The sequence below is a fragment of the Pinus tabuliformis genome, chromosome J (assembly GCF_031772625.1).
Source record: "Pinus tabuliformis cultivar Carrire ecotype Pingquan chromosome J, CPIR1, whole genome shotgun sequence".
In the NCBI taxonomy this organism is placed as follows: domain Eukaryota; kingdom Viridiplantae; phylum Streptophyta; class Pinopsida; order Pinales; family Pinaceae; genus Pinus; species Pinus tabuliformis.
Window position 1 is genome coordinate 349,583,912 of NC_142295.1, and position 27,915 is coordinate 349,611,826.

Genomic DNA, 27,915 nt, shown 5'->3' on the forward strand with positions numbered 1-27,915 from the left:
ATATCTTTGTTTTGTTTCCCATCAGCCTACTAATTCACTATCGGTATTTTTGAAAAATCGATGAAGGCATCAATTAAGATTTTTCATTTCGTTTGAGAGCGGCCAATTATTCATTTTTCCTCGATCGAGCGTAACAATCTTCAATTTGGTCGGCCAGATTTCAGATTCCAGCAGAAACCCATGGAGAAAAGGAAGAAGAGACATACGGCCGACGATCCAGAAGCGAAACTTCGAGAATTGTTGAAGCAGGAATCGAACTCTAGATGTGCGGATTGTGGAGCTGCAAAGCCCAGATACGCCTCCATTACCCTGGGGATTTTCATCTGCAATCGCTGCTATGGAATCCACCGTTCTATTGGGACCCATATTACTCGTACTAAGTGTGTGGGATTGGATAACTGGAGCGCCCACGACGTTCAATGGATGCAATCCATTGGAAACGCTGTTGCTGCTGCTTTTTGGCAAAGTAAGCATTATATATACATAATTCTTCTTATTGAATTGATTATTAAATTGTATCCCCAAAACCCTATTCGCTGTCCTGCACCGAAATTGCAGCGAAAATTTTGCTCATTTGAGATTCGGTTGGAATCTTAACAGAGAACTTGCCAAATGGGTACATCATACCCACTGCAGAAGCTTCGGATTATGTGGTGGAAAAGTGGATCAGAGACAAATATGAAAGAAAGCTTTTTTTTTGTCCTGTGGACTCTACCACAAACCAACAACAATGTTCAGGGTATCTGGGTGCTAGCCATTCTTCCAAGGAAGGAAATTATCAAATTGATGACTGGAGTCCATTTATCAGTGCTAATTCAACAGGGGATTGGCCTGCTTCTAATCCTTCTAGCAGCATGGGTGTTTGGGATCCTTTTAGCAGCGATGCAACTCAATCAAATAGGTAAGGTAAGTAGCGCAGGGTACTTGTAACCCTTAGTTTTTAATATTTAAGGTGTGCTTTCCGGATTTAACTATCTCTAAGTATAGATTAATTTTGTAATATATGCCGCTTGAGTAGGCCTAATGGTTAAGAGCACGTGTTTCCTCCTAAGAGGTCACAGGTTCACAACCAGAGTATGCCTAACCAGAAGGCTAGAGTATGTATGTCTTCGTAGACTCTCATACACCAATTTGGTGTCTGTCTGGCTTGGCCGTGACCTTAAAATTGGATAATATTAATAATACTAGCACAGATTAATATTAACCTTGATTAATTAAGTACGGAGAAAAATGAAAAAACTGGAGGTGTGATACTAGCATAGAAAATGAAAAAACTGGAAGTGTGAATTTTTGGAATTTGTAAGGGCTCAAGGTCAATTGCTTGTTAAAAAAATGAATATGTTATTTGCAGAAATTGATGCTGATGGGGAAGAGGACATTTATTTTTCAACCACCTGTGCTGGATCCAATTGAGAAATTGAGATTGGTCTCTCTCAATATATCATCAGTATTTTTTTGACTTTTTCCCTATTTTAATGTAGGTAAGAGCATTAACAGAAAGTCAACATTTGTGCCATGCTTAGTAAAAGGAAAAAGGTGCCATTACTTAGTTCAGTAATATTTTACTATAAGAGTCGTCACCACATTCTGTGAATCTATATAGATTCCCAATTTATTATATTGGGGGCCTGCAATGAGAAGAAATATCCTAGATTTTATATTTGTTCACATCGTGGCTAATGGTTTGACAACAGCGAAAAAGGGGAAATGCAAAATGGTTGAAAGTGAAGAAAAACTGAGAAAGCACCATTTATTAAACCTTCTGCAACTTTTTCTGTTATGATCTGGAGCAACAAAAAGTCCACTCTGTGAGGATGATGTAGAATGATAAGCTTATGTCCAAGTCAATTTTTTTGCAGATGGATTGCTTTGGGTCACACTGAAACAGAAATAGGAAAACTAGGATGCAAATGCTCAACAGGTTTATGATGCCAACTTGTTCTGAGATTGTAATTTCAGCACATATTGTTTGGAAGTCGTTCTAATTACCTGGATGCTCTCAAATGAACCAAACTGAGGGGTAGTGTTTTACCTGTTACTAGCCCTTGTGCATCAGATATCACAATCACTTTCAACAGTGATGATAGTAAGTGGGAAAGTCCATAGCTTGTCGGAGTTTCTTGAAGTTTTGTATTTAAACAGATATAGCTACCCGGAACATAGTAGCCCATAGTCTTGAGAATATTGGATCAGCTTATGGACAATTATACATCTACATGTAGTAGAAACACAAACAATTGAACGTACCTTTTGTTGATCCCTTTCAAACATTTCTTGAAATCCTTTTATGTTCGACAATGAAAACTATGCAGGCTAAGGATGGTTTTACCAATCCTCTGCTTTTCTTGAAATTTACATATCGGGTTTGATTTTATTTACCTGAGTATGATGAAGAAGTTGATTTGTTTATGGTATGATTGAGACACTACAACTGCAATCCATACTGATGGTTAATGCCTTTTTTTTCATAGTTCAAAATAGATGTAGGGTATAAAACAAAGTGAGAAAAATCAAAAGCTGAAACCATTATTTGAAGCTGGTGTAGACTATTTTGGTGGGAAGATGCATCATTGTCTCAAGCAAACAGTTTTAAAATGCCCAATAAGTAAAACTTTATGTGATTTCCTCCTCTTCCCTGCAATAGTTAGATGGAGGGTGGTTCAACTGCCGGTTGCTATCTTAACCAGATTTGAGCTTGTGATCTATGGCCTCTTCATGGGCTACATGCTTTTTAGCAAATTGTTCAACCAATTGAGCTAACCATTAAGTCTATAGTGTACAATAAATATTACTACAATGACACTACATTTATAACCCAAAAACAGTGCTCTGCTAATCTATATTCACACTCCAGTAATTACTAGTGTGTGATAGTTCCCCATTTCTATTTGTAAATTACCACCAACCAATGCTGCTTTGCTAATCTATCTCCACACTCCATTAATTAGGAGTGTGATAGTTCCCTATTTCTATTAGTAAATTACCACCGACCATAATTGGCATTGATCACTTGTCAACTGACTCCACCAACTTTGTCGGCCTTGTTGTGACTTCAACCTCCATGGTCATGTTGACATGATAACTCAGTGACTCAACACCAACAACATTCTTCCTTTGGGTGATTTACCAAAATTTCGTGAACTTTCCTCTTTCTGTTTTCATTTACTAGCTATGAACCCCCACTTAGTTCAACGCTATTAATTTTGTTTGTCAATTGTTTCTCTTTGAGCAACAAATTGAAATTTCGTAAGAAGTTACAAAAAGAGGACGGACTGTAGTTTTCTGTGCATAGTTTTCAGATCCGAAGGTCGAAAGAGTGACACGTGGTACGTTGTACAAGTTCGCTCTATTGAAACATTATATAATCAGGTCATCTTAGGAGATTGGACATAACTCTTTCTTGGAGAATCAAATTCTGATCAGACTTGCAAGGTTAGAAAGAGGACTCAGAGGGCTACTGCAGGAGACAATTTTAGAACTTTGAGATTTGAAAGTACAGAGTTACAGTGGTTTCAAGATCAAGCTCATAAAATCAAGAAAAAGCGAGATGAGGAAGTTTGATGGCAAGGATTCGACAAATTGGATACTACAGATGGAGCAATATTTTGATCTACATGGTGTACCACTGTTACAAAAGGTATGTATTGCATCTTCATATTTAGAACCGGATCAATTTTTATGGTATAAAGGGCTTTGTTTTCGTAAACAACTTGTTACGTGGTCAATTTTCACGGAGGAAATGATAGCACATTCTGATGATACAAAAAACAACACTTTTTTTAGAGCAACACCACAACAATTGGAAGAAAAAAGAGAAAAAGGGCTTTGTTACAAAGTGGAAAGCAAAATTATGGCAACAAGGAAGTCTATCCCTCGCAACTAAAAAGATGGAAGTGTTGTTTCTCCTAGCCTTCCACAACCTACAAGGGTTACACCGCAACAATTGGAAGAAAAAAGAGAAAAAGGACTTTGTTACAATTGTGATAGCAAATGCACTAAGGGTCATAAGTGTGCTGAGAAGAAATTATTTTACATAGATTATGAAGAGGAGGAAGAAAAGGATCAAGAAACATCAAAAAAAGAGGATATACACCAGGAACCAATTCCAGAGAAAGAAGAAATGAATTTGACCATATCTTGTAAAGCATTGGCAAGAATTACCACTCCTCAAACTCTCAAGATAGAAGGACATATCAAGAAGAAAAATGTTCATGAAGTCAAAGATCACATCGAGAAAGAAGAAATGAATCCAACCATATCTTGTAATGCATTGGCCGGAATTACCACTCCTCAAACTCTAAAGATATAAGGACATATCAAGAAGAAAAAGGTTCAAGCAGTGAAAGATCACATCGAGCATCAACAAGAAGTTCTTCAACTTTTAAAGGATAACGCCACTTTGGTGCAGAATCGAATGAAACAACAGGTAGATCAACATTGCAGTGAAAAATGTTTTGATGTAGGTGATTGGGTAATTTTATGGTTACATCTCAAGCAAACTATTTATGAGAAGGAAACGTTGGCAATACTACATGCACTTAAGAAATGGCGACCTTACCCAATGGGAAGACATTTCAAGGTAAAAATGGATCATGATAGTCTTAAATACTTTTTAGAACAAATATTATTAGAAGAACAGAAAAAATGGGTCACAAATATGTTGGGTTATGATTTTGACGTCATCTATAGAAAAGGGAAGCAGAATTTTGTTGCAGATGCACTCTCAAGAAAGGATGAGGATGTGGAAGCATTGTTTTGTGCTATTTCTATTATCCAACCAGATTTGATAAACGAAGTAAGGGATGAATGGAAGAATGACGAAGAAGGGTGGCCACTCATTCAAAATTTGCAGAAGATCCCAATTCAAACAATATTGCCAAAACTTGAAGAGGAAGGAAAAATCATATTGGAACCTGGAGCAGTCACAGAAACAAGAACCCAGCAGCTACAAAATCGATCAATTTCAGAGTATCTCATCAAGTGGAAGAACTTACCCACTAAAGATTCCACATGGGAGGACAAGAATTTTATACAGAAGCATCAAGAACTACTCAAACATTGAGGACAACAGTTTTTGAAGGAAAGGGGCATGTTAGGCCCCTATACTACTAGTGTAACCCCTTATTGTTATTAGTACAACCCCCTTATTATATTGTTGCACCCATGTTGTCCCCATATTGTTATTATTGTGCCCCATATAAGCCCACTATTGTTATTATTGTGCCCTTACATTATTATTGTTATGTCGGCTCTTGATTATATTATGACCCCTTAGACTCCTATATATAGAAATGAGGTCTTGTCATTTGTATCATCTAAGAATTGTTCATTTGTGTAATGTAGAGGAGGTTTCCCCCTCGAAGAGGCTTATTTCTTAGGTGTTCATCTATCTTTTCTATCTTTTTGTGAGTTGGATTCATAACAGTATATAGGCATACAAAAGTCGTCCAACTCCAAAGTCTCCTTAGGATACTTGCTCAAGTATTAGTAAGTCGCTACTGTAACAGCCTAAGTTTAACTTTGGAAAAACACATAATTAATTATGTTGGCTACTGAGCTAAAGAAACTTAGGAAAAGTAAAGTATTTACCCTAGTGATTATGTTTTAATTTCAACTGTTGATTTCAAGTGTGGCGAGATCTAATATTGGCCATCAATCACTTTGGAGATTAGGGTTAGACATTTAACTCAATGTAAATTATAAAAACAAGGGTAAGGAGAGGAGAAATACACACAATACAACGACATTAGCTATTGAGAGAGGGATTTTCTTAAGTGAGGAGTATGATACTCAAGTGTGCCGGGTTCAAGGAAAGTGCAGAAGTGCAACATAGGAGATCCAAATCAACTAAGGAGATCTAGGATAGATCTAGGGCCTAATCTGTTGGATAAGATCTAGGGTATGTGGTAAGCGTATTTTCTTCATTTGGGCCATTATACCAAGGTGGGAGTCCAAGTAACTTTTGAGTTATTAATGAAGAACTGTTATTGAGAAGAATTTGTTTGTGTCACTTGTGATTGTGATTGGTGTAATTTTAATTCTATTAATTGTGTTAAGAACCTAGTTGCGTGTTTGTTCAATAGATTAGTAATTTGTTAGATTAATTGAATTTTGGGTGCTAGATTTAGGAAAAATTAACATTCTTAAACAAGGTCACCACAATTCTTTCATTTCATGGAAGTACCTAAATGTCTACTTTAGTGCAATACACTTTGCTTGTATTAGTCCACTCCTACCATACTTTCAAAATATTGACTAATGGCATTCATTAGGATTTTAATTACACTTTGCTATAAAAGCTAACCTATCCAATCAACTTAAATTATGTGATTTGCATGTAATTGCTGCAAACTGCACTATAATACTAGGTGGTCTCCACGCCAAAACACAAAAACTCTATGCCAAAACACCATGAAAGTCAAAGGAAGAAAGGACTAGAATGTCCAATGATTAAAGTGGTCTAAGTCAAATGATTATAAAGGATACCCTAAGTCACCTGACACGGGGATTCGGGACACGTAGGATTCGAGATTCGTGGTGTCGGATTCAGACACGTTGACCCCCCAGAACATGACACGTAGGATTCGTTATATATATATATATATATATTAAAAATTAGATATTTCTTACAAAAATTTTAATTAATGATACAAATTTATTGATTTCAAATATAGATTTTCATCTATAGCTATTAGCATGCATAGTACATACAAAATTCAACTACATGTCAATCTATTATCTATTTCTTATGCTTGGCCCTCTCGCCACCACGAGAAATGTCTAATTTTTTAGTCTTGTTGGAAAATCAGGATCTTTGTCATTAATACCACCCTCTAAGCATTAATATCCAGAGGTATTTTTGTCATTACCTCTGTATCTGTATAGGGATCTTTGTCATTAATATCACCCTTTAAGCATTAACATAAGATAGAACAAGCATAACATGTTAAGTCAAGATTTTGTTTGAGTGATGCCTACATTTTTAGGAGGGTCATGATACATGAGTTTGACAACCAATGTTACTAACATCAAGGTACATAGAGGGATTGGTGATCTTGATTAAATACGAGTTCCATACCCTAATACATGACAAAATTCAATGGAAACATTGCAATCCCCCAATCCTAAAATCCTGAAAAACTGATAAGTCTGTTGGATTTTGAATGAAATCTAAAATTCTACTTTTTCCATATGAAATCCAATGAGGCCGGAACCACTCTCAAACATCCTGAGCCATTTCATGGTAATGTTAAAAATTTAAGTAAAAGGATGAAAATGAAGATTAAGGAGAATGTCACTTTTATTTTAAGAATTTAACATTACCATGAATAGCATATCAATACTAGGGCCTAGACTTGATCATTAAGCTGCCAAAACGCTTGCCAAATGAAAACATGCGTGGCTGTAATGACCAAATGTCGCTTTTTCATACCCGTGCAGGTCACTTTTGCCGCCTAACGAGTCCTGGAAAACATGACACACTGCCAAAATTGTGACACGACCTCAGATTCGACGAGTCAGGAAAGGACATGACGTGTGATGGTTTTTGGACACGAATCAGGGCAGAATCACGTCGGACACGCTGGATTCGGGATTCATGGGGCCTATAGGACGAATCTGGTTATCTAGAGGATACCTAATCCTACAAATATAATATTAAAAATATAACATAAAAGGTTTAATGATAATTATATAAAAGTATATATTTATAGTATAAAGGATCCTTAGAGATCATTGTTGATACATTTAAACTTGATATTATTTGATACATTTAAACCTAATAAAATAATATCAATGACATCTAACAAAATAAAATGGCCTTAATGACCTCTCACATCACATTGATTTATAGGGTTTGTTTAACCCATATGCACAACACCCAAGCATAGGGTTATCTAATATATTATATTGTACGTGTAGTATGTTGTGTTAGGAATACATGATGATCTCCCACTTTAAGAGCTGCACTCTCGAAGTGTTAGATGATATTGAACCATTAGACTACATTAGATTCATCCTTACTTGTTTTCATGTTTGATTATCTATTCTTTGTATTGATGTTGATTTCTCATAATATGATGTAATCATTTTTTTTCACACATTGTCAATTTTTTGAAGTTGTGGGTAGTTAATAATATCATTTTGTGTAATTGTTATTCTAATTTTGATTCTATGAATGTCATTAGTTTTAATAAGAAAACATGATCTATATGTTCATATCTTTCTTAGAGACATTTTGTTAGTAATAAAGATGTTGATATTGATGGTTTTCATTTGTATTTGTAAACTTATCATAAATCTTCTTTCTTCCTTCATGGTATGTTGACACATTTTAGCCTATGTGCTTGCTTACTGATTGTAATTGATTTTGAGAAAATATTGCGAAATATTTTCTTTTGATTTGCAAATTTGGAATTACCTCACGTTGGAACTTCAATTAGTTTTTATTGATTTTCTTTCATCTTCTCTTCCTTCTTGCTTTAATGCTAAAGTGGGATACTATCCATCCATTTCTTTTCTTTGATCCTTTAATTCTGGTTTGCATGTGATTTGACTTCATCCCATTTAATACTTTTGAAATCTCATTCTAATATAAACTTGCAATTAATCTTATGATAGTTGCTCAAATATCCTAAAAATTAGGGTGTTTTTCATACCCTTCAATTCTAAATTAAATATCTTTACATTAATTAGTTAAATTGGTGCCAAATTTTACATAAATATCTTACTTCATTTACTCTTCCAAATTCCTTTTCAATCACACAATTTAAGCACGCCATTCAAAATTTATGCCTAATTCAAGATGATTCATTGCTTTTGACTTCTATATGAGGATTCGCACTTGTATTAGCAATATTTGTATGATTTCTATGCCAATTACTATGAAATCTCAATGTATAATAGTATGAGATATATTGTCCCTAATAGATCCACACTAAATTCCTCAGAGAATAATTTTGTCAAATAATGTAGTGAATTGGAACATGTGTCCATATACAACAACCCAAATTATAGATAATGAGTGTGTGTGGAAGAAGAGAAACAACTTTGGATGTACAAACAAAGTGATGGTGCATATAAGATGTTGTGCATGAGAAAATGAAGAGCACATTTATTATAATGATGGTTGGGTGCCTGGAACAAGAAGGTTGTGGTGGCAAGCATGTCAAACAAAGAAGGGGTGAAGGTGAAAGTGATTGAGATAGTTGGAAGGCCAAGAGGCATAATAAAGGAGAATAAATCTGTACGATGCAATGGTAATCAAGTGGTCGTAGTGAAAATCATGGTTGTTGAGATGTAATTGGTCCTCAAGAAGAATTTAGCTTTAAAGAAGGAGAAGGAATAGTTGTTTGCAGGAGGTACTGGCTAAAGGGAGTGATTCTAGAAGGAGAACAAAGGATATTGGTTTTTACAAGAAGAAGATTGACACTTTGATTGGATAACATAAGAGGAGGAATATGAAGGAGCAAAAGTTTGTGGAATCAATGGAACTCATTGGTGAGAAGAGAAGTCCAAGGTTGCAAATGGTTTGTAAAAAGGAGAGGCACCTAAAGGATTTAATATCTACAAAAGGAAGTGAAGTTGAGTATAGGATTTCGAGGGACTTGTAAACTTGAGATGTTTTGTATGAATCCTAAATGAGAATGAGTAAAACCTTATTGAGCATTTTATTGTATCTTTTCTATCTTGTGTTTGATTACATTTTTGTTCTTTATCTTTTTGTTGCAATAACTTATGAGATTTGGAATCATACATGTAAGATAAATGTTGGATCCATGCCCTTCACTTCTACATCATTTTTGGTATTAGATTGTGATAAGAACTCAATATTCAAAACATTTGGTATGGGAAAAGAATAAGAACTTGGGGGTAGAATTGAGGAGTTTTGCTAATTGAAAGAAATTGAAAAGGTGTTAGAAAATAAAAAAGGTAGAAATATTTTCTTTATATATATAATTATTTGTGACTTTCTTATTTTTATATTCTTCTTATATATTTTAGTTCATCAAGCAATAAACAAAACAATAGCACAAAGATCATAGACACCAGATATAGGTGGATAACCAGGGAAAAACCCCTATCTAGGGGAAAACCCAGTCAACAATTCTTCCTTCAATGGTTTCACAAGATAATCCAAGACTCTTGACCTAGACAAAGACTTCTTCCACACCAAGTCAGCCCTTTCTTCCTTATGCGGATGACAATCCTCCAACAACAACTTCGACCTAGCAACAACAACTTGCAGTAGCAACTTCGACCCAACAACTGGAAGCAGCAACAACAACAGAAAACAAGAAAGACTTCGATCTCCTAGAGGACTCCATGAGAGAGAGAGATAGCCCAAAATTTTGATTTTTCCTTTTTCTTCCTCTTTTTCCAACTTTGCACTTCTTTTTCCTTCCTTTCTTCCTTCGCATTTTTCCAGCTCTTTCTTTTGGATATCGAACTTGCTTGAGAAAGTGAATTCCTCCAATATATAGGCTTCATATGAGGTTGAATTACCCAGTTTGAGGCCAACTTGGTGTGGAGGGGACAAATAGCCTATTTGACTCAATATTAATTCTTTTTACATGATTCAAAATCCCAAGAAGGGTCTCTTTTGATGGACAATGACTCTCATGACTCAGAATAAATCTTAGAAGTCCTCAATGGGGACTTTGGCCTAAAACATGATGACCCAAACATGAAGCCATGCTTTAATAATAATAATATTTTTTTCATTCTTTTGATAAATACATTTCATTGTGACACAAGTATATTTATGAAGACCGAACCTAGTTACATATTTCAACAAAATTCCCTAGGCTTTTTCAAATTAGATGAGTGAGAATGATGATAATGATAAGAAGAGATGGTAAAATTGGTGTAAGTTTAGAGTTGCAAGAGTTGAGAAGGAAAATTGAAGAACTAGAAATAAGACAATAGAGTAAAGAACTAGAAGCTAACATTTTGGAACTAGAGAATGAAGAGGAACAATAAGTTGAGTGGTAAGGGGATGTTGTAGCCCAATCAATCAAATGTTTGAAAAGTCAAAGAGAAGTTAAGGTCAAAGTTTCATATTGTCTAAAGGAGGAAGAATTGGTAGATGTGATTAGTGAAATGGAAAAATAATGTATGAGAAGATAAAAGACTCAAATAAGATGAAGTTTTCCATTACCATATTAAGAAACCAAATTGTGATTTGGTGGGATTTTGTCTAGTGTGAGTGAGCTTTTTTGGTTAAGGGGAATATAAGGACTTGGAGTATGTTTTAATCCAAGTTGAGAGAGACAATTTTGCTTGTGGATTATAAACAAATACTTTCAAGATAGAGGTAGAACTCGTGATAGAGAAACCAAAGTGTGCAAGAATATATAGAGGAGTTCTATCAAATTTCTACTTGCAAAGGTTGTGATTGTTAGCTTTTGGGGTTACTACAAAAATGTTTACACAATATTCGAGGGTGCTTTATGAAATTTGCAGTACATGGTGTATGATCAATCCCTAGATGGTAGATGATGGATTTGCACATTGGTGATGTATTAGCCAATGGTTGCTTGACTTTAATTGGGTGCTTGCATGACATTCTTTTCTAGGATGTTGGAGATCTTTAGACATCTTGGTGATGTTCTACATGTTGCCCACATGGAGGAGGCTGCTTGCTTGGAAAATTCCCCGTGTTGGAGGAGGAGCATTTGGCACTCAAGAGGAGGGCGTTGAGCCCTAGATAGTCTTGGATGCTTAGAGTCACTAGAGTTCATGAGATAACCCTAGGGAAGTATTAAAAGGAAATAAGATGTCTTTATTGGGAGCTTTCTCTTGTAAGATATAAGGGTTTACTCTTGTAAATAAGACTTCGATATGATCATTCATTCATTCTTGTTCCTCTTGTGTTAGTGATTTTTTTAGGAGAAGTAAACTAGTCTTCCTCTCTCTTGTGTTTCTTCTTTTGTATTTCATCTCCTTTGTTGTGGAGTCTCTAGCGTTTCTTGGAACTTTTTATAGATTCTTGAATACTAAGGTTAAGGTTTCATCCTTTGGAGATTGGAAGATTAGTTTTTTAGAATGAAACCCTAAGTTTTACTTCTTGAGGTCAATAAGAAGAGGAGACATCTCGTATTGGAGGACTTGCTTGTGTGAAGCTAGTTTGGAACTCCTTGGTGTGAGTTAGGGTTTTCATTATTTTCCCTAGCTAAGGTTTTGGGGATAGAGGATTGTACTAGCCTTGAGATAAGACTATGGTGTGTACATGAACTTTATCTTTATGCATGTTAATGAAGTTATCAATCATCCAATATTTGTGTAATTGCAGACTTGATTTTCAACCATTTATTTCTTCATAGCTTTGTAATTTCCAACACTTATATGTCTTGCTGTTTGGTTATAAGTTTTGGCTGCAATCTGTAGCTGATTTAACCTTATATTGAAGAAGATAGGGCATATTTTCTACTCTATTTACAATTATCATAAGTGATTCTCAGATCTGTTATATGCATGATAATATTGCCTTATAGGGTTGAAACATGTTGGTTCACATTGGTATCTTTTCTCTTGAATCGCCTAATGGATTGGGGTTGTTAAGAGATGAGATATTGTCAGTTGTTGATGTTGTTTTATTTATATTTCATAATAGCCCTAAGGATGAATATTCATAGGGTTGAAATCTAGGAAACCTTAATGAAAGGATTGAAATTTCAAAATTGCATTAAAAATTCAAGGAAGGTAGAAATTTCTGCAATGATGATAAAAAGAATCAAAGATTCTCAATGTATGTGAATGGATTGAAGTTTTCTAATGAATGATGAGTTGAGTGTGCATAAGATAAAATACAGTTGGAGAATCCTATTGGTTGAAATTGAGAGTATAATAGAAGTTTATGCAAAAAGGCGCTAGAAGAAATGTTGGACAAGAAGAGGTGATTGAGTGATCTAAGTGGCCAATCAAGACCATCTAAAAAACAGTCTTGATATGAGTAGTTTTGGGATCATAAATTTCTGCTCAGTGCTTTGTTTTGGGCCTTTTTTGGCTTGATCGAAAGAACATTAACAATCTGAGTTGATTCCTCAATATTTAGGCATAATAACCCCCCTGAAACATGGTTAAGGGCCAAGGCCTCTAAAATGCATTAGGAAGGGGTGAGTCTAAATTTCCCCACATCTGGGCTTGTTCATTGTATCTTAGATTCTCAAAATTGTTGAAAGTGCTTCCTACAAGTATCCCTTCAAAAGTGCTCTAAGAATTTTGAGTTTTTGACCTTTCAAAAATTATGAAAGGGGTCTCATTTAAAATTTTTAGAGGCATGGATTCTAGTTTTTTCCCCCCACCTTCCTCATGGTTATATCACTATGACCAGTATCTCATGGGAATTCCAAACTTACATGTGTATCCAAATTCATACCCATGTTTTATTACATGAATATATTACATAATGTTCACCCATGATGCCCATTTACATTAAAATTCTTATTCAAATTTTGAAAACATAGAAAGTTGTTTTATGAATTAAGAAAGAGGGGGGTAAAAATAACATTGAGAATAAACAACATAGCCTTTATACTTTCCTCACAAAACACAATTTTGGACTTGGTTTATGTATGAGTTCAATTTTTTGTACTATTGGAGTATGGTTTTATACAAGAAAAGCGTAGAAATATAATAAAGTGTTGGAACCAACCTTGAGAACCTCCTGTGGAAGATAAATGAGAACATTTCATTAGTGTCTAAGGTCTTCTTCAAGCATGTAAAATAATCTTCTTATAATTTCCCTTGGAATATCTCAAGTCTTTCTTACTAGGTACTCTTGGTAGGGCTCCATGTAGTTACCAAAGGCTCCTATTCAATATTTTCATGCCCTTCTCCAAAAGTTACAACCTTTGCAAAAGTTGTTGCATTTTATGCTTTAGCCACCTCCTTTTCACCTCTCTTCCTCTCTCTATACTTCTTGTTGTAATCTAAGGACTTGTGGGAAACAATTACCTGTAGTATTTTTCGTGAAAATTTCACTATTGAAATTTTTATTGCAACAACTAGAATTAGTTCTTGTAATTGTAAAATTAATTATGCAGTTTATTTCTACGACAACAACAAATTAATCACACTGCGATTTGTTGAAGAGTGTAACTAGCTTTGGTCTTCATAATTGTACTTGTCAAAATAAAATTTATTGTTAAAGAAAAATGACTTATTAAAGCATGGGCTTCATGCGTGGGTCAATGTTTTCTAAGTCAAAGCCTCCATTGAAGGCTTCTAGGTTTTGTCTTGAGTAATTAGAGTCATTTTCATTTTTATTAGACCCTTCTTGGGCTTTTGTATCATGTAAAAAGAATTATTTTTGAGTCAAAAATATAATTTATCACCTCCACACCAAGTTGGCTCTACCCTCAACAAGTCAGCCTGGATTAGGACATTTCGACCTCACAAGAAACCTATATATTGAGAAACTCGACTTCATTTAGAGAGCATCATCAACAAGTTTGATCTCTAAGAAGCAGTAGCTACAAAAGAGTGCGAAATTACTGGAGAAGGAGAGAAGCTAGGAAGAAGAAAATCGGGTTTTTGGGTTTCCTTTCTCTCACATGTGTGAAGTTACTGGGCTGAAGTTGGGGACGAAAATCTTTTTTTGTTGCAAGGTTGAAGTTCTAAATCTGGGGGACGAAAATTTGTTGCTAGGGCCGGAATTCTGATCTGAAGCTGGACTTTGAAGAGCTGTCACTTGGAAGGGTGAGCAAAGGACATCTACAAGGAGGAAGGGATGATTTGGTGGTTGGAGGAGGTCTTTGTCTAGGTCTAAGAAGTCTGGAAGTGTCTCATCTTGAATTGAATCACTGAAGGAAGAGTTATTGGTTGGGTATTCCCCTTATAGGGGTTTTGCCCTGACTATGCACCTACAACTTGTGTCTTTTGTTCTCGTGATCTTGATACACATAATTTGGTAATTTCTTGATGAAAGATAATCTTATAAAGAAATAAAAGAGGCCAACATAATTCACAAGTAATTATCAAGAAAGAGGAAGCATAACCCTAATATCTACTAGTATTGATTTCTCAACATGGTATTAGAGCTAAGGTCGAAGAAGGTTGGAGATCACTTTGTTGGCTTAAAAGGTAAGGTTATTCCCTCTATGGAAAAATACTTGAAGATGAGATACAATATTATAAGAATTTCAGAAAGTTAGTTTGGAAAGACCATCTACAACCTCTCTAAGAAAGTCAAAAGTGAAGGGTTCTTCGCTGTACTTACAGGTACTCTTGATGATGACAATGCATGGATCATTGATAGTGGAGCATCAAGGCATATGATGGGAGAAAGTGGACAACTTCATACTCTATTGAAGGAACCATCATCTCATGTAGTGGAACTGGGAGACAACAACAATTATGTAGTCAAGGGCCTGTGATCTACATCATTGAAGCTGAAAAATGGAGAAAAACTATATCTCAACAATATACTCTATATTCCAGGTTTGAAAAGTAATTTACTTTCAATTTCTAGTTTAGAAGATAAGGAGATAAGGTTGCATTTGTAGATGGAAAAGTTTTGGTTTGGGGAAAAGATTCAAGCATTGATAAGGTGAAAGTTATTGGAGTACATGAAGGAAGGCTATATAGAGTCATAACACCATCTCCTTAAGCCCTAGTTCACTTGGAGATCAATCCTATCGAACTATGGCATAGAAGATATGGGCATATACACTACAAGATCATTCCCTATCTTAATCTAATGGTAAATGGCATCCCCAACATCAAGGAAGATCGTGAAGGAGTATGTAAGGGATGTGCTTTGGGGAAGAATGCAAAAAAGCCTTTTACAAGCAGTGATACAAGGTCTAAGGAAATAATAGACCTCATTCATTCTGATGTGTGTGGGCCTTTGTCTAACAAATCTCTTGGAGGTCATCTTTATTATGACTTTCATCGATGATCACTCTAAAAAGACATGGCTCTACCTTCTCAAGACAAAGGACGAAGTATTTGAAAAATTCAAGGCGCGTAAACTTTAACCGAAAAAAAAATAAAAACTTTGAGATCCGACAATGGTGGGAGATGCACTTCAAAAGAAATAGTTGCACATTGTGAAGAAGCAGGTATCAAGAGGGAGCTCATTGTTCCCTACAATCTCGAGCAGAATGGAGTTACAGAAAGGAAAAATAAAACAATTGAAGAATGTATAAGAACTATGATATTTGATCAAGATCTACTAAAATTTCTATGGGGAGAAGCAACAATGACAACAATATATATACAAAATAGAAGTCCTCATAGAATTCTTGAGAATATGACATCTGAAGAAGCATTCACAAGAAAGAAGCCATGTGTGGACCATCTCTGCATCTTTGGGTGTCCCACATACATCCATGTTCCAAAGGACAAGCGAAAGAAATTAGATTCTACAAGCATAAAAGGAATCTTTGTTGGTTGCAGTCTCTCTTCAAAAGCATATAGAATCTACATCAAATAAGGAAGACAAATTGAAGAAAGTAAGGGTGTTATATTTCATGAAAATCATGCCTACAAAAGATCCAAGGATATTCCAATAGATTCCGATGACGAAGATACACCTCTATTTGAAGAAGAAGAGCATCATGATAAGACAACTGCAAACCAAGAAGAAGAAGAAGAAGGACCAAGTGAGCCTATTCAACCTGCGATTATACTTGAAACAAGGAAGATGCCAAATTGGTTAAAAACTACTCTTGAAGATGCCGAAGGACATGGAATTACTAAAGGAACTTTCAGAGAAAGAAAAAGACCAAAGGGATATTCGGGATATGCAACATATATGGAAAAATTAATAGGCGTTGAACCAACTACATTTGAAGAAGATGCTCATCAAGAAGAATGGAAGAAGGCGATGCAAGAAGAATATCATTCCATCATGAAAAATGCGGTTTGGGAAATCGTTCCTAGACCAAGTGACAAATTGGTTGCCACTTCAAAATGGATCAACAAAATCAAACATGCTATTGATGGAAGTATTGTCAAAGACAAATATAGATTTGTTGCAAGGGGGTTTTCTCAAAAGGAAGGTATAGACTATGAAGAAACCTTTGCACCTACTGCAAGATATACTACTATAAGATCTTTGGTTTTGCTGGCTGCTACAATGGGATGGAATATTCATCAAATGGATATAATTTCCCCTAATAATAATAATAATAATAAATAAAATAATATAATATTAAAATATAAGCAAATAAATGATAAACAATAAAGAAAAAATAATAATGGTAAATAAATAATAAAAAATTAAAGAAAAGATAATAATAGTAAATAATAAATAATTAAGAGAATATAATAATAATAAATAAATAAAATAGTAAATAATTATACTGGAGATCTAAATAAATATATATATAAAAGTAAACTATAAAAATAGTAAAAAGAAGTAAAGTTAACAAAAAGTAAAATAAAATAAGAAAGAGGTAAATTAAGAGAGCTATAAAAATAGTAAAATTAAGCTAAGTTAACAAAAAGTAAAAATGAATAAAATAAGAAAGAATTAAATTAAGTAAAACTTAAAATAAATAAATAAAAGTTGCATTTTGACACATGGAATGTGTGTATGCAGACCCCTTCCCATTGTTCCATTGTTTACTCTATTTAATAGACGATGAGGAAGATGAGATTCATCATTCCTTCATCTATTCTCTTGGGAGAAAAGTGTTGTGAGATAAAGGATTCCTTGGCAGTAGTATGTTAATTGAGGGCTCGGGGGTGGTCAGCTATAGAAAGGTTACGTGCAGCTGAGGCTATGATTGGGTGGAGAGTCGTCCTCAAAACTTCGTTGCAGTTAGCGGGATTCAAATAGCCTTCAACTCCGAAATTACAAGTAAGGAATATCATCGCTACTAGTAAGTTGTCTTTGCTCATATTTTTCAAAATTCTATGCTAATTAGTTGAATAGAGATGCTTTGATTATAAATCACATAATTGATCTAATTAGTTGTATATTTATGTGTCAACATGCAACTTTTATTTCTTTATTTTAAGTTTTACTTAATTTAATATTTCTCTTAATTTAATTCTTTCTTATTTTATTTCTTTTTACTTTTTGTTAACTTTACTTATTTTTATAGTTTACTTTTATATATATTTATTTAGAACTCCAGTATTATTATTTACTATTTTATTTATTTATTATTATTATTATATTCTCTTCATTATTTATTATTTACTTTTATTATCTTTTCTTTAATTTTTTATTATTTATTTATCATTATTATTTATTTATTGTTTATCATTAATTTGTTTATTTTTAATATTATATTATATTATCTATTATTTATTATTTTTATTATTATTAGGGGATATTACAATGGATGTAAAAAAACGTTTTTGAATGGAACCATCGACGAAGAAGTATACATTGAACAACCAAAAGGCTTTGAAATAAATACTAAGGACACACATGTTTGCAGACTCAAGAAATCCCTATATTGCTTGAAGCAAGCTCCTAGGGCATGGTATGCAAAAATGGATGCGTATCTCTTAAAAAGTGGGTTCGTCAAAAGTGGTGAAAAATGAACCAATCATTATTCTACTATATGTGGATGATTTGTTTGCTACAGGTATGGAGCACAAAATACAAAAATGCAAGAAGATGCTGGCAACCAAATTTGAAATGAAATATCTGGGTCTTATGCATTATTACCTGGGTTTGGAAGTCTGGCAGAAACATCGAGAAATATTTCTAGGTCAAGGGAAATACATAATCGAGATATTGCAAAGATTCAGTATGATGGATTCCAAACATATGACTACTCCCATGATCACTAATTTCAAGAAGTTGAGAAGCTTTAACTTTAGTCTCGTTGATCCTACTAGCTATCGTAAGTTGGTGGGTTTTTTGATGTACCTAGTAAATACAAGACCTAATATACGTTTTGCCTTGAATGTTCTTAGTCAATTTCGGTTGGAGCCTTGTCATGACCATTGGATAGTTGCCAAGCATATTTTGAGATATCTACGTGGCACTATACATCACTACCTAAAGGATGATGGAAAGTAAGGCAAGTTAACAGGTTTTACCAATTCCGATTGGGGTGGCAGTGAGATTGATGGAAGAAGCACTATAGGTGGATGTTGTATCTTGGGATCTGCTATGATTTCATGGATGAGTAGAACACAAGATCCTGTTGCATTAATTAGTGCTGAAGCAGAATACATTGTTGCATGTGAAGTAGGAAAGGAAGCTATGTGGTTAAGGAAAGTTTTCTCAGATTTGTTTGGAAAGCCTTTGGATCCTACTGTGATAAATTGTGATAATCAAAGAAGCATCAAGATGTCTGAAGATCCCGTATTACATGTAAGGACAAATAATATCAACAACAAGTACCATTACATTAGGATCTTGGTACAATATGGGGTCACAAAGCTACAATATATTCCAACAGATGAATAGGTAGCTGATGTGATGATGAAGTCTCTTCCGAATAAGAAGTTTGAATATTTTAGAAGCATGCTTGGGTTGGTTGATATTACAAATTTAGTTGATAGGGAGAGATGAAGCATCTAATGGTAGATGCTTGGTAGGACATTTGGTCAACCTGTGTGTTGATGTCTAGATCCTGAAGAGGGAGGGTGGCGTTGGTCTTGGAGCTATGACCTTGGATACACACATTGATCCCTGGGTTGATGGTTAGTTAGTAAGCGTGATGGTACCTAGACTGGAGGAAAGCTTTAGTCCAACTTAGTCCCACCCGGATAGATTACCTTGGTCAGGAATCTAGTCCATAGCACTGAGTGTGCTAGAACTCTTTGTAGTTCATGTCATTTTGAAACCTTCCATGTACTTGTATATATGTGTAAACTGTAATTATGAATGCCTCCCTAGTTAAGAGGGAGCGTTGAAGAATGTAACTAGCTCCGGTCTTCATAATTGTACTCGTCACAATAAATTTTATTATTAAAGAAAAATGACTTATTAAGGCATGGATTTCATGCTTGGGTCAATGTTTTCTAGGTCAAAGCCTCCATTGAAGGCTTCTAGGTTTTGTCTTGAGCCATTAGAGTCACTGTCATTTTTATTAGACCCTTTTTGGGCTTTTGTATCAAGTAAAAATAATTATTTTTGAGTTAAAAATATAATTTGTCACAAGTAATTCACAAGTAATTGTCAAGAAAGAGGAATCATAACCATAATATCTACTAGCATTGATTTCTCAACAAAATCTTCACAAATAAAATACTGTGGAAAAGAAAATGCTAGCACAAAAAAAATCATAACACCGTTACTTTTGGACACTTGTCTCCGGAAAAACCCAATGTGGGAAAACCGGTGCAACAGTGAGGGTTTTTATTATTATGCAACAACAAAATTTTTGAATACAATAAAATGTTGCCAAACTGGCAATTCTACTGAAGAGAAATATTGGCTAAAATATACTGAGGGGTTTTACCCTCTCTTCGAACAATCCCAACACTTCATTGCCTCTGAAAAGCACGCCGTCCACCTAGCTCTGCGCAGGCCCTGCCACCTTAACGTAGACCCTCTCACGCTCATCCCGGAACTTTTGCAAGTCAAGCCGTCTTGCTTGCTGCTTCATTAAGGGAATTTTGATGTCTAAAATGGGCTCCCTAAGAAAAATGTACAAAAAAATAAACTTGATAAGAACCAATAGGATTCAAGATGATGATGTCAACCATGGGGATGATTCACCATTTTTGGAGTAAAAAAGTAAAAATATTAAAAATTGATAAAATAATAAAATAATAAAACGATTTTTTCAACTCATATTTTAAACTTATCTCCCTAAGGTTTTACTCAAATTTCAAGCGGGAGTACTCATTGGATACAAAATTTAAATCCTCATCCAAGCAGTACCCATGTTGCATACTTTCGATGGACCCTGCTACAGGAAAAATGATAAATACATGAAAAAAGTGATTGCAATCACGTTTTTCATGTATTTCTCATTTTTTGTGTACTAGGGTCCATTGAAAGTATGCAACAATCACGTTTTTCATGTATTTCTCATTTTTGGTGTACCAGGGTCCATCGAAAGTATGCAACATGGGTACTCCTCGGATGAGGAATCAAATTCTGCATCTAACGAGTGTTTCTGCTTGAAATTTGAGTAAACCCATAAAGGATATAAGTTGAAAATACGAGTGGAAAAAATAGTTTTTTCTTTTTTCCCTCTAAAATTTGATGATGTGATCTAATCTTATTTTATTATTTCCGCTATTATTTTATAATTTCCTTAGGAGGCCCATTTTAGACTTCAAAATTCCCCCAATGACTGGGAAACTCTCTCTTTAGAACTTTGGAAAATATTCTCGGCCTCTGGAACTGAAAATGAGCTTGTCTTCAGTTGGATCAAATTGCCCAATTGAGGCTCTACGCAACCCCGACACAGCCTCTTGGAGAATAATTTCGGCCTCCTCTTTTTGACTCTCTGGAATTCTGCTCTACTGCCCCTTTGCCACCTGCTACTCGATCTACTTGCTCACATGCACTGGAAAATCGAATTGCCCAAATCACTAAGTATATGCACTGGTGTGTTCTCCATTTACCCATCGACCTCTTCTTATAATATCCAGTTGGGACTCCAATGACCACGATCAAAACTTAATCGATGGTGGAGATCATTTCCAAGTCGATCCGTGTGAGTTTCTAGATGATTCACACCTTTCTCAATTAATTCCTGTTAATTAACCACTTTTCTTAAGTTAGACTTAGGAAATTTTTGATTATGGTTAATTAATTTAATTGAGCCATTTATAGGTGGAATTTCCAGAAACAATTTCTGGGTTTTTGAGAATTCTTGTGTTTTAGCCTTTCCCCAAAGTCTCGAGACTAGAACACCATTTGATGCTACAAAAACTAACATCCTTGAATAGAGCAATGTATAACAATACACACAACATTATACTAGTACACACATAGAAAAGAGATTGAAAAGAACACAAAGTAATGAGAGAACTAGTAATATCCACTTTATTATTAGAAAAAAACGTCAACAACTTCTCTTCTTGCTATATAAGTCACATTTTTATACTTGAAGAATTAGTTACAAGGTAGTTGCAATTGTCAAACTGCCTTGGTCAATCCACTGGCTTACAGTTTCAACCATATAGTCTATTGACTTATACATCCAACTTAGTTGATTGTTGGGTGCATGCTAAAGTTGTAGTTTGGAAGGTGGTTCTGCATAGGTCAAGTGCCATGACATGCAACCAACCACCCAAAATTCACTCCTACAATGTTATTTAATTATTACCTAAGTCAGGACTTTAGGCTGTAAGTTAAATTTAATAATTTGACTTTCTGGCCACCTTTTTGGTAAAGGGTAAAAATGTTAATGACAGATTATGTCATGTCCCTTGATCTCAAAAAATGAGATGCATTCTCAACCATCTATCTCTTTAAAGAATTAGGTTAGCCACCTTTTGAAGAGGCGCTGTTGAGGAGTCAATTCGAGTGGCACACTTGGGCATTCAACTGGAGTGCAGGGGTTGAAGAGGATCAACAAAGAAGAGTATATTTTAGATCATCAAAGCAATGTGGAAAGACAGGCTATATAGTGCCTATACTTGTTAGGATGAGCATGCCACTTTGTTGGGCCTTTTGAACAGGATGTACAACACATTTATGGGTCGTACAATGCATTTATGGGTTAGGTCGTACACAAATTTTGTTGGACTGTAGTTGTTGTAGATTGGTGATGTGCTTTCTCCTTGAAATTCCTCATTCTGAAGCTGAATAGAAAGTCCAATGTTTGCTAGTTTCCCCACAGTCGGCTTTCCAGGGTAAAAGTTGTTATTAATTTTATGTGTGTGGTTTCGTGTATTTGCGTTTGTTGTGCATCCTAGTAAATGAACCCAGAGTATTTGTTGTTATGAAATTAGATTATAAAACATTTTAATTTTTGTCTTGTGCTTATTTTATTGAACAATAAATTTGCAGCTAGGTTTATAAGAAATTAACATGGTATAAGAGTTGTAGCCTCTGAATCCAAAGCCAAGCGATTTGACAGAGGGTACCAGGTCAAGAAATCAGAGTTCAACAAATAAGCTTCTAGGGTTTTTTTCCATGGCCACCAATGTTCGGTACAAAGACAAACTAGAAGGCTCCTCAAACTATCTTCAGCGAAGAGTTTGAATCACAATAGTATTCAAGGAGAACAAGTTGTGGAACTTCATAACTACAACAATTGTTCCACCTAGTTCAGATCATGTTGCTTTAGACCTTCATAGGTTAAAGAGGCCAAGGTGCAGACGATTATTCTTGATGAGGTCAAAGACCACTTGATACCCCATTTATTGGAGAAAGACACTGCTAAGAAGATGTGGGATGCACTCACCAAGTTATACTAGAGCGAATAACATAATCATAAGATGGTACTAAGGGGCAAGCTTCATAACATTAGAATGCCCAAGGGTGAGGGCGTAGCCACCTACTTGACTAGGATAATGTAGTTGAGGGATGAAATGGTGGTTGTTGGGGATACAATCCCATAACCCGAGCTAGTCTAGATAGCCTTAAATGGCTTTATGAAAGAATGGGAGGTGTTCTTCAACTGTATTGTTGGCCGAGAGCACCTACACTCTTGGGAGAGAATGTGGGACGATTTCATTTAGGAGGAAATTCGAGAGGGGGCTTAGCGTGGTGACCAGAAGAAGAGGTTCAAAGAGGAGGAGAATCTTGCCTTAGCAGGCAAGGGTAAGTCCAAGGTCAAGAAGGGGCCAAGTGATGGGTCATCTTTAAAGGGCGAGAAGAAGAAGAAATTAAGTAAGATCAAGTGTTTTGCATTCCATCAGTCGGGACACTTCGCCAGCCAATGCCCTAATAAGAAGAAGGGAAAATAGGAGATTTAGGTTGCTACTACTGCAAAAGTGGACGAGTTTGTAGTGAAGTTTAAGAATGAGTTTTCACTTATTGCTTGTCTCTCAAGCTCAATTGCCACTAGCATGTGGTACATTGATAACAGGGCTTCTTTCCATATGACGAGAGTCAAGTAGTACTTCACCAACCTGAAGGAGAAGGACATGGATTTCTACATAGAACTTGGGGACAATGTTAAGTACCAAGCAGTTGGTGTTGGCACGATTAACTTTCAGAGGGAGTCTGGAAAACCATTGTTGGTGGGGGACATGCTATACGTTACAGGCATGACCAAGAACCTGATTTTAGTTGCTACCTTGGAGGACAAGGGTTACATGATGACCTTTGAGGAGGGAAAAGTATACATTCGAACCAAGAATTCCAGAGCAACCAAGGTATTAGGAGTCAGGCAGGGAAACTTGTTTAGACTGTAGTTTGAGCCAATACACTATATGCACTAGTTATTTGTAGTAAGGGGTTGGGGTAGATGTGGCTTAGAAGGATGGCTCATCTTCATCATGGAGCACTTAATGTGCTTAGGGAGATTGTGAAAGGGCTACCAGAACTGAGGTCAAGCAACATGAGGTGTGGAAATGATGCACATTAGGCAAGTACACTAAGACCAAATTTCCGAGCAACGATACTAAGGCCAAAATCATTTTAAATGTGATACACTCAGATGTGTGTGGGCCCATGTCAGCAATATCCTTAAGTGGGTACCATTATTATGTGACCTTCATATATGACTTCTTCAGGAAGACTTGGACCATTTTCGTGAACAACAAAGATGAGGTTTTCAGCCAATTCAAGGAGTTCAAAGCTCTTGTTGAGAACCAAACTAGAAGGGAGATCAGGACACAGAGGTCTAACAATGTAGGTGCGTACACTTCAAATGCCTTCAAAGACTTTTGTGCGTAAGAAGGCATCAGGAAGGAACTAATAGTTCCATACAACCCTCAGCACAATGAGGTTGCAGAGAGGAATAACATGGCTATTGTTGGAGTAGCCAAGGCTATGCTTCATGATCAGAATTTTCATATGTTTCTATGGGCATAGGCTTGTAATATTGTTGTACACTTGCAGAATAGAAGCCCACACAAGGTGTTGGGTAGATTGACACTTGAGAAGGCGTTTAGAGGAAAGAAACTAGACCTAGGGCACATTCACATCTTTGGATGCTGTGTATTGCCATGTTCCTTTAGAGAAGATAACGAAACTGGAACCTACTGCAGAGAAGGGGATCCTTGTGGGGTACAACGAGACATCAAAAGCCTACAGAGTGTACATTCCTGCTCTTAGGAAGACAATGATACATAGGGATTTGATTTGAAGAGGAGAGGGATCTTCGGAAGTTTTGCAACACAAATCCATCTTCAGTTGAGGTTCAACAACAACAGGCACCCAAGGTTGAGAAAATGCATAAGCGTTAGAGTATTGTCATGCAGAGTGGAGAGTAGGGCGACTAGGCCAAGCAGGAAGAACAAGACGAGGGTTAGAGGGCTTCTCACACCAAGACCCAAATTCCTAGCACAAGGAGGAAGAGGACGAAGTTGGACTCTAGGATTTCCACGATGGTTATGTCAGGACCTCATAATCTCATTAACTAGAGTATTGAACTGACATAACCACCACGGGAACTCTGAAGAGTCCATGGAGTGTCTCATTATGCATGAAATTTTTCCACACTATATTCCAAAAATCTAGAGGATTTGAAAATTGATATTCTTCAGTTCATGCAAAGAAAACAAGGCTCAACAATTTTCATAAAACAAACCTCCTTAAAGTAACCTCTCCTTTATTTTTCGTCTGGTAGAATCTTTGTTCATCAATACTTCCTTCTTGTTCCAAGCTTCCTGCTAAGAGATTAGTACTACATGCGACTCTTACTTCACCACAAAAGAGAAGTCTATTTTAATTTAATTCATGCATCTATATGACGTAGTGTAGGATAGAAAGGGCGTAGGTTACTGAAAGGGGTAGTCAACATTCCATTTGTTTGCTTCTACTCCTAGTATCTTCTCTAAATTCTAAGACAAAGAATCCCTAGTCTTTGAGTGCCTCCCCAACAACAACGCCAAAAGTGATGGTGTATTTATATGCTTTTTATTTCAATTGAAATTTGAGATACACTGTGCATTTTATTTTGTTAAACCAGGGTCAGTAAGCTTGCGAGGCACTCTGTGCAGTATACACAAGAAAGAAGATTTACACCAAATTCTTAAATGACATATCTTGCAAAAAGGAAATCCTAGTAGTAAAACACACTTGCATGAAATAAAAAAGTAAATTAATATAGGAAAACAGGAAACTATGATGCTTTTGATACAACACTAAGTGAGAAGCTATGAGAGAGTTAAGGCCTTTTCCACCAAGAGAGGTAGTGGATGATACTCCTGGTCCTTAGCTTATCAATCAACTTGTCTTTAAAACAAGCAACTACTCTATGATAATCTGTTCATGAACAACACACAAGTACAAGAAATAATATGCAATAAGTAAAATTACATAAAAAAGGAAGTATGCAATGGAATAAAATGCTACCATGATCCATTTCTCTTGAGAAAAAAGTAACAAGCTATCCCATAATACTAAACTAAAGCACTCTACATTTAAACTAGAGAATGAAAATATGAGAAAATAAACTTGTTACTATTCCATCATAAGCTGGACAATTGCTCTAAGAGTCCCTCCCTTTGGAGTGGAGGAGGCACTCTTATTTATAAAAAAAAATTGCTTGAAACTAAAATCCCACTTGAGGATAAGGGATTCCCAAGTGGTCACAACAATTTTCTAAATATAGCTCCACTAGGGAATATCCTCAAATGGTTACAACAAATATCTAAATATAGATCCACTTGAGGATAAGAGATTTTCAAGTGGTTATAACAATTTGCTAAATATAGATCCACTAGATAATATCCTCAAATGGTTACAACAAATATCTAAATATAAATCCCCTTGAGGATAAGATATTCTCAAGTAGTTACAACAACTAGAATAGTTCCAAGATTCTTGCTAACTTCCCACATATTTTGGAATGCCCCTACTTGGCAAATTCGAATTTAGTCATGAGGGCTAGAATAAAATGCTCAAAATATGTTAAAAAATGATTATTAATGGTATTAAATTCCCTAGGTCGATAGTATATTTAGCTTTAAATCCACAATAAAAGTGGATATGCACACTTGATCACATATAAATTTGCCTTTCAATAATTAAATTTATGAAATACATATTTCATTGTCTTCTCAAGTAGTTGTACGATTGGTGATCATATTGTTGTTGCACTTTGTTTATGATGCATTTAAACCTCCTTTGATATCCCTTCAAATGTTGCAATTATTATCCATATGCAAAAGTGACAATTAGAATATGCACAGGTTGTTACAGGTCTGATTTCGTAGTAGGCTGCTACATGTATGATTTCACAGCAGACTGTTATAGGTCTGATTTCACAGCACGTTGTTACAGGTATGATTTTGCAGTAGAGTTCTGATTTCACAGCAACTGTTACAGGTCTAACTTTGCAGCAAAGTTTTGATTTTGTAGCAACTGTTTTAAACACATAAGAACCCTATAGTTGTAGTAGCCAACAAAATAACTTAAATATATGGTAAGGGATGTGCACCAATCGTGATTTATGGTGAACATAATTTTGTAGTATGTGAAGCAAAACCCTATAACATCTTGTCCACACATGAGTTGTTACTTCAAAAGTAAATACGCAATATACTAATTTTTTCTAATGTTAATCATAAATTAAATGAAATACTAAGAAATGTACTGAAAAACATCTTGAGCCTAAATCCTGCATGTGAGCATAAAAAAGGATAACACATGGTTAAAAGTAAATGAAAAGTGGATAAAAGGAAGGAAAGGAAGGTTTCAAATGATGGTAATTTTACGACTCATCAGTCCCAACAATTTGCGGTTTCTCATTGCAGTTCTAAAAATCATCATCACTACAGCCTTGTTATCCCCCGTGACCCGGTTGTCTTCTGTGGCCTTGCTTTCTGAACACAATATTCTCTATGGCATTTCATATGTAGTCACGGTTGTCTTCTGTGGCCTTGCTTTCTGAACACAATATTCTCTATGGCATTTCATAT

General features: G+C 35.5%; 1 protein-coding gene across 6 annotated transcripts; it reads left to right on the top strand.

The window, feature by feature from the left end:
* On the top strand, window positions 1-27,478 carry LOC149227212 (uncharacterized). Of its 6 annotated transcripts, none has more exons than XR_016247769.1 (4): window positions 2-466; window positions 601-901; window positions 1,352-1,481; window positions 27,187-27,478. XR_016247769.1 is itself a non-coding variant. In XM_089377716.1 (3 exons), exons 1-2 carry the CDS (start codon window positions 181-183, stop codon window positions 903-905), a joined length of 591 nt encoding a protein of 196 aa, XP_089233842.1. In that variant the 5' UTR covers window positions 1-180; the 3' UTR covers window position 906; window positions 27,187-27,475. The 6 variants fall into 6 exon arrangements, 4 of the variants coding, with proteins under 4 accessions (XP_089233842.1, XP_089233839.1, XP_089233841.1 ...); XR_016247770.1 differs by lacking the exon at window positions 27,187-27,478 and adding an exon at window positions 1,860-2,357; XM_089377716.1 differs by lacking the exon at window positions 1,352-1,481 and having other exon boundaries at window positions 1-466; window positions 601-906; window positions 27,187-27,475.
* Window positions 27,479-27,915: the final 437 nt, after the last annotated feature.

What these genes read in the sequence shown, in the direction of transcription:
- LOC149227212 (XM_089377713.1), top strand. Translation starts at nt 181, where the DNA reads ATGGAGAAAAGGAAGAAGAGACATACGGCCGACGATCCAGAAGCGAAA. An exon ending in TGCTGCTGCTTTTTGGCAAA is followed by an intron (nt 467 to 600) that starts GTAAGCATTATA and finishes GAATCTTAACAG; the next exon opens with AGAACTTGCCAAATGGGTAC.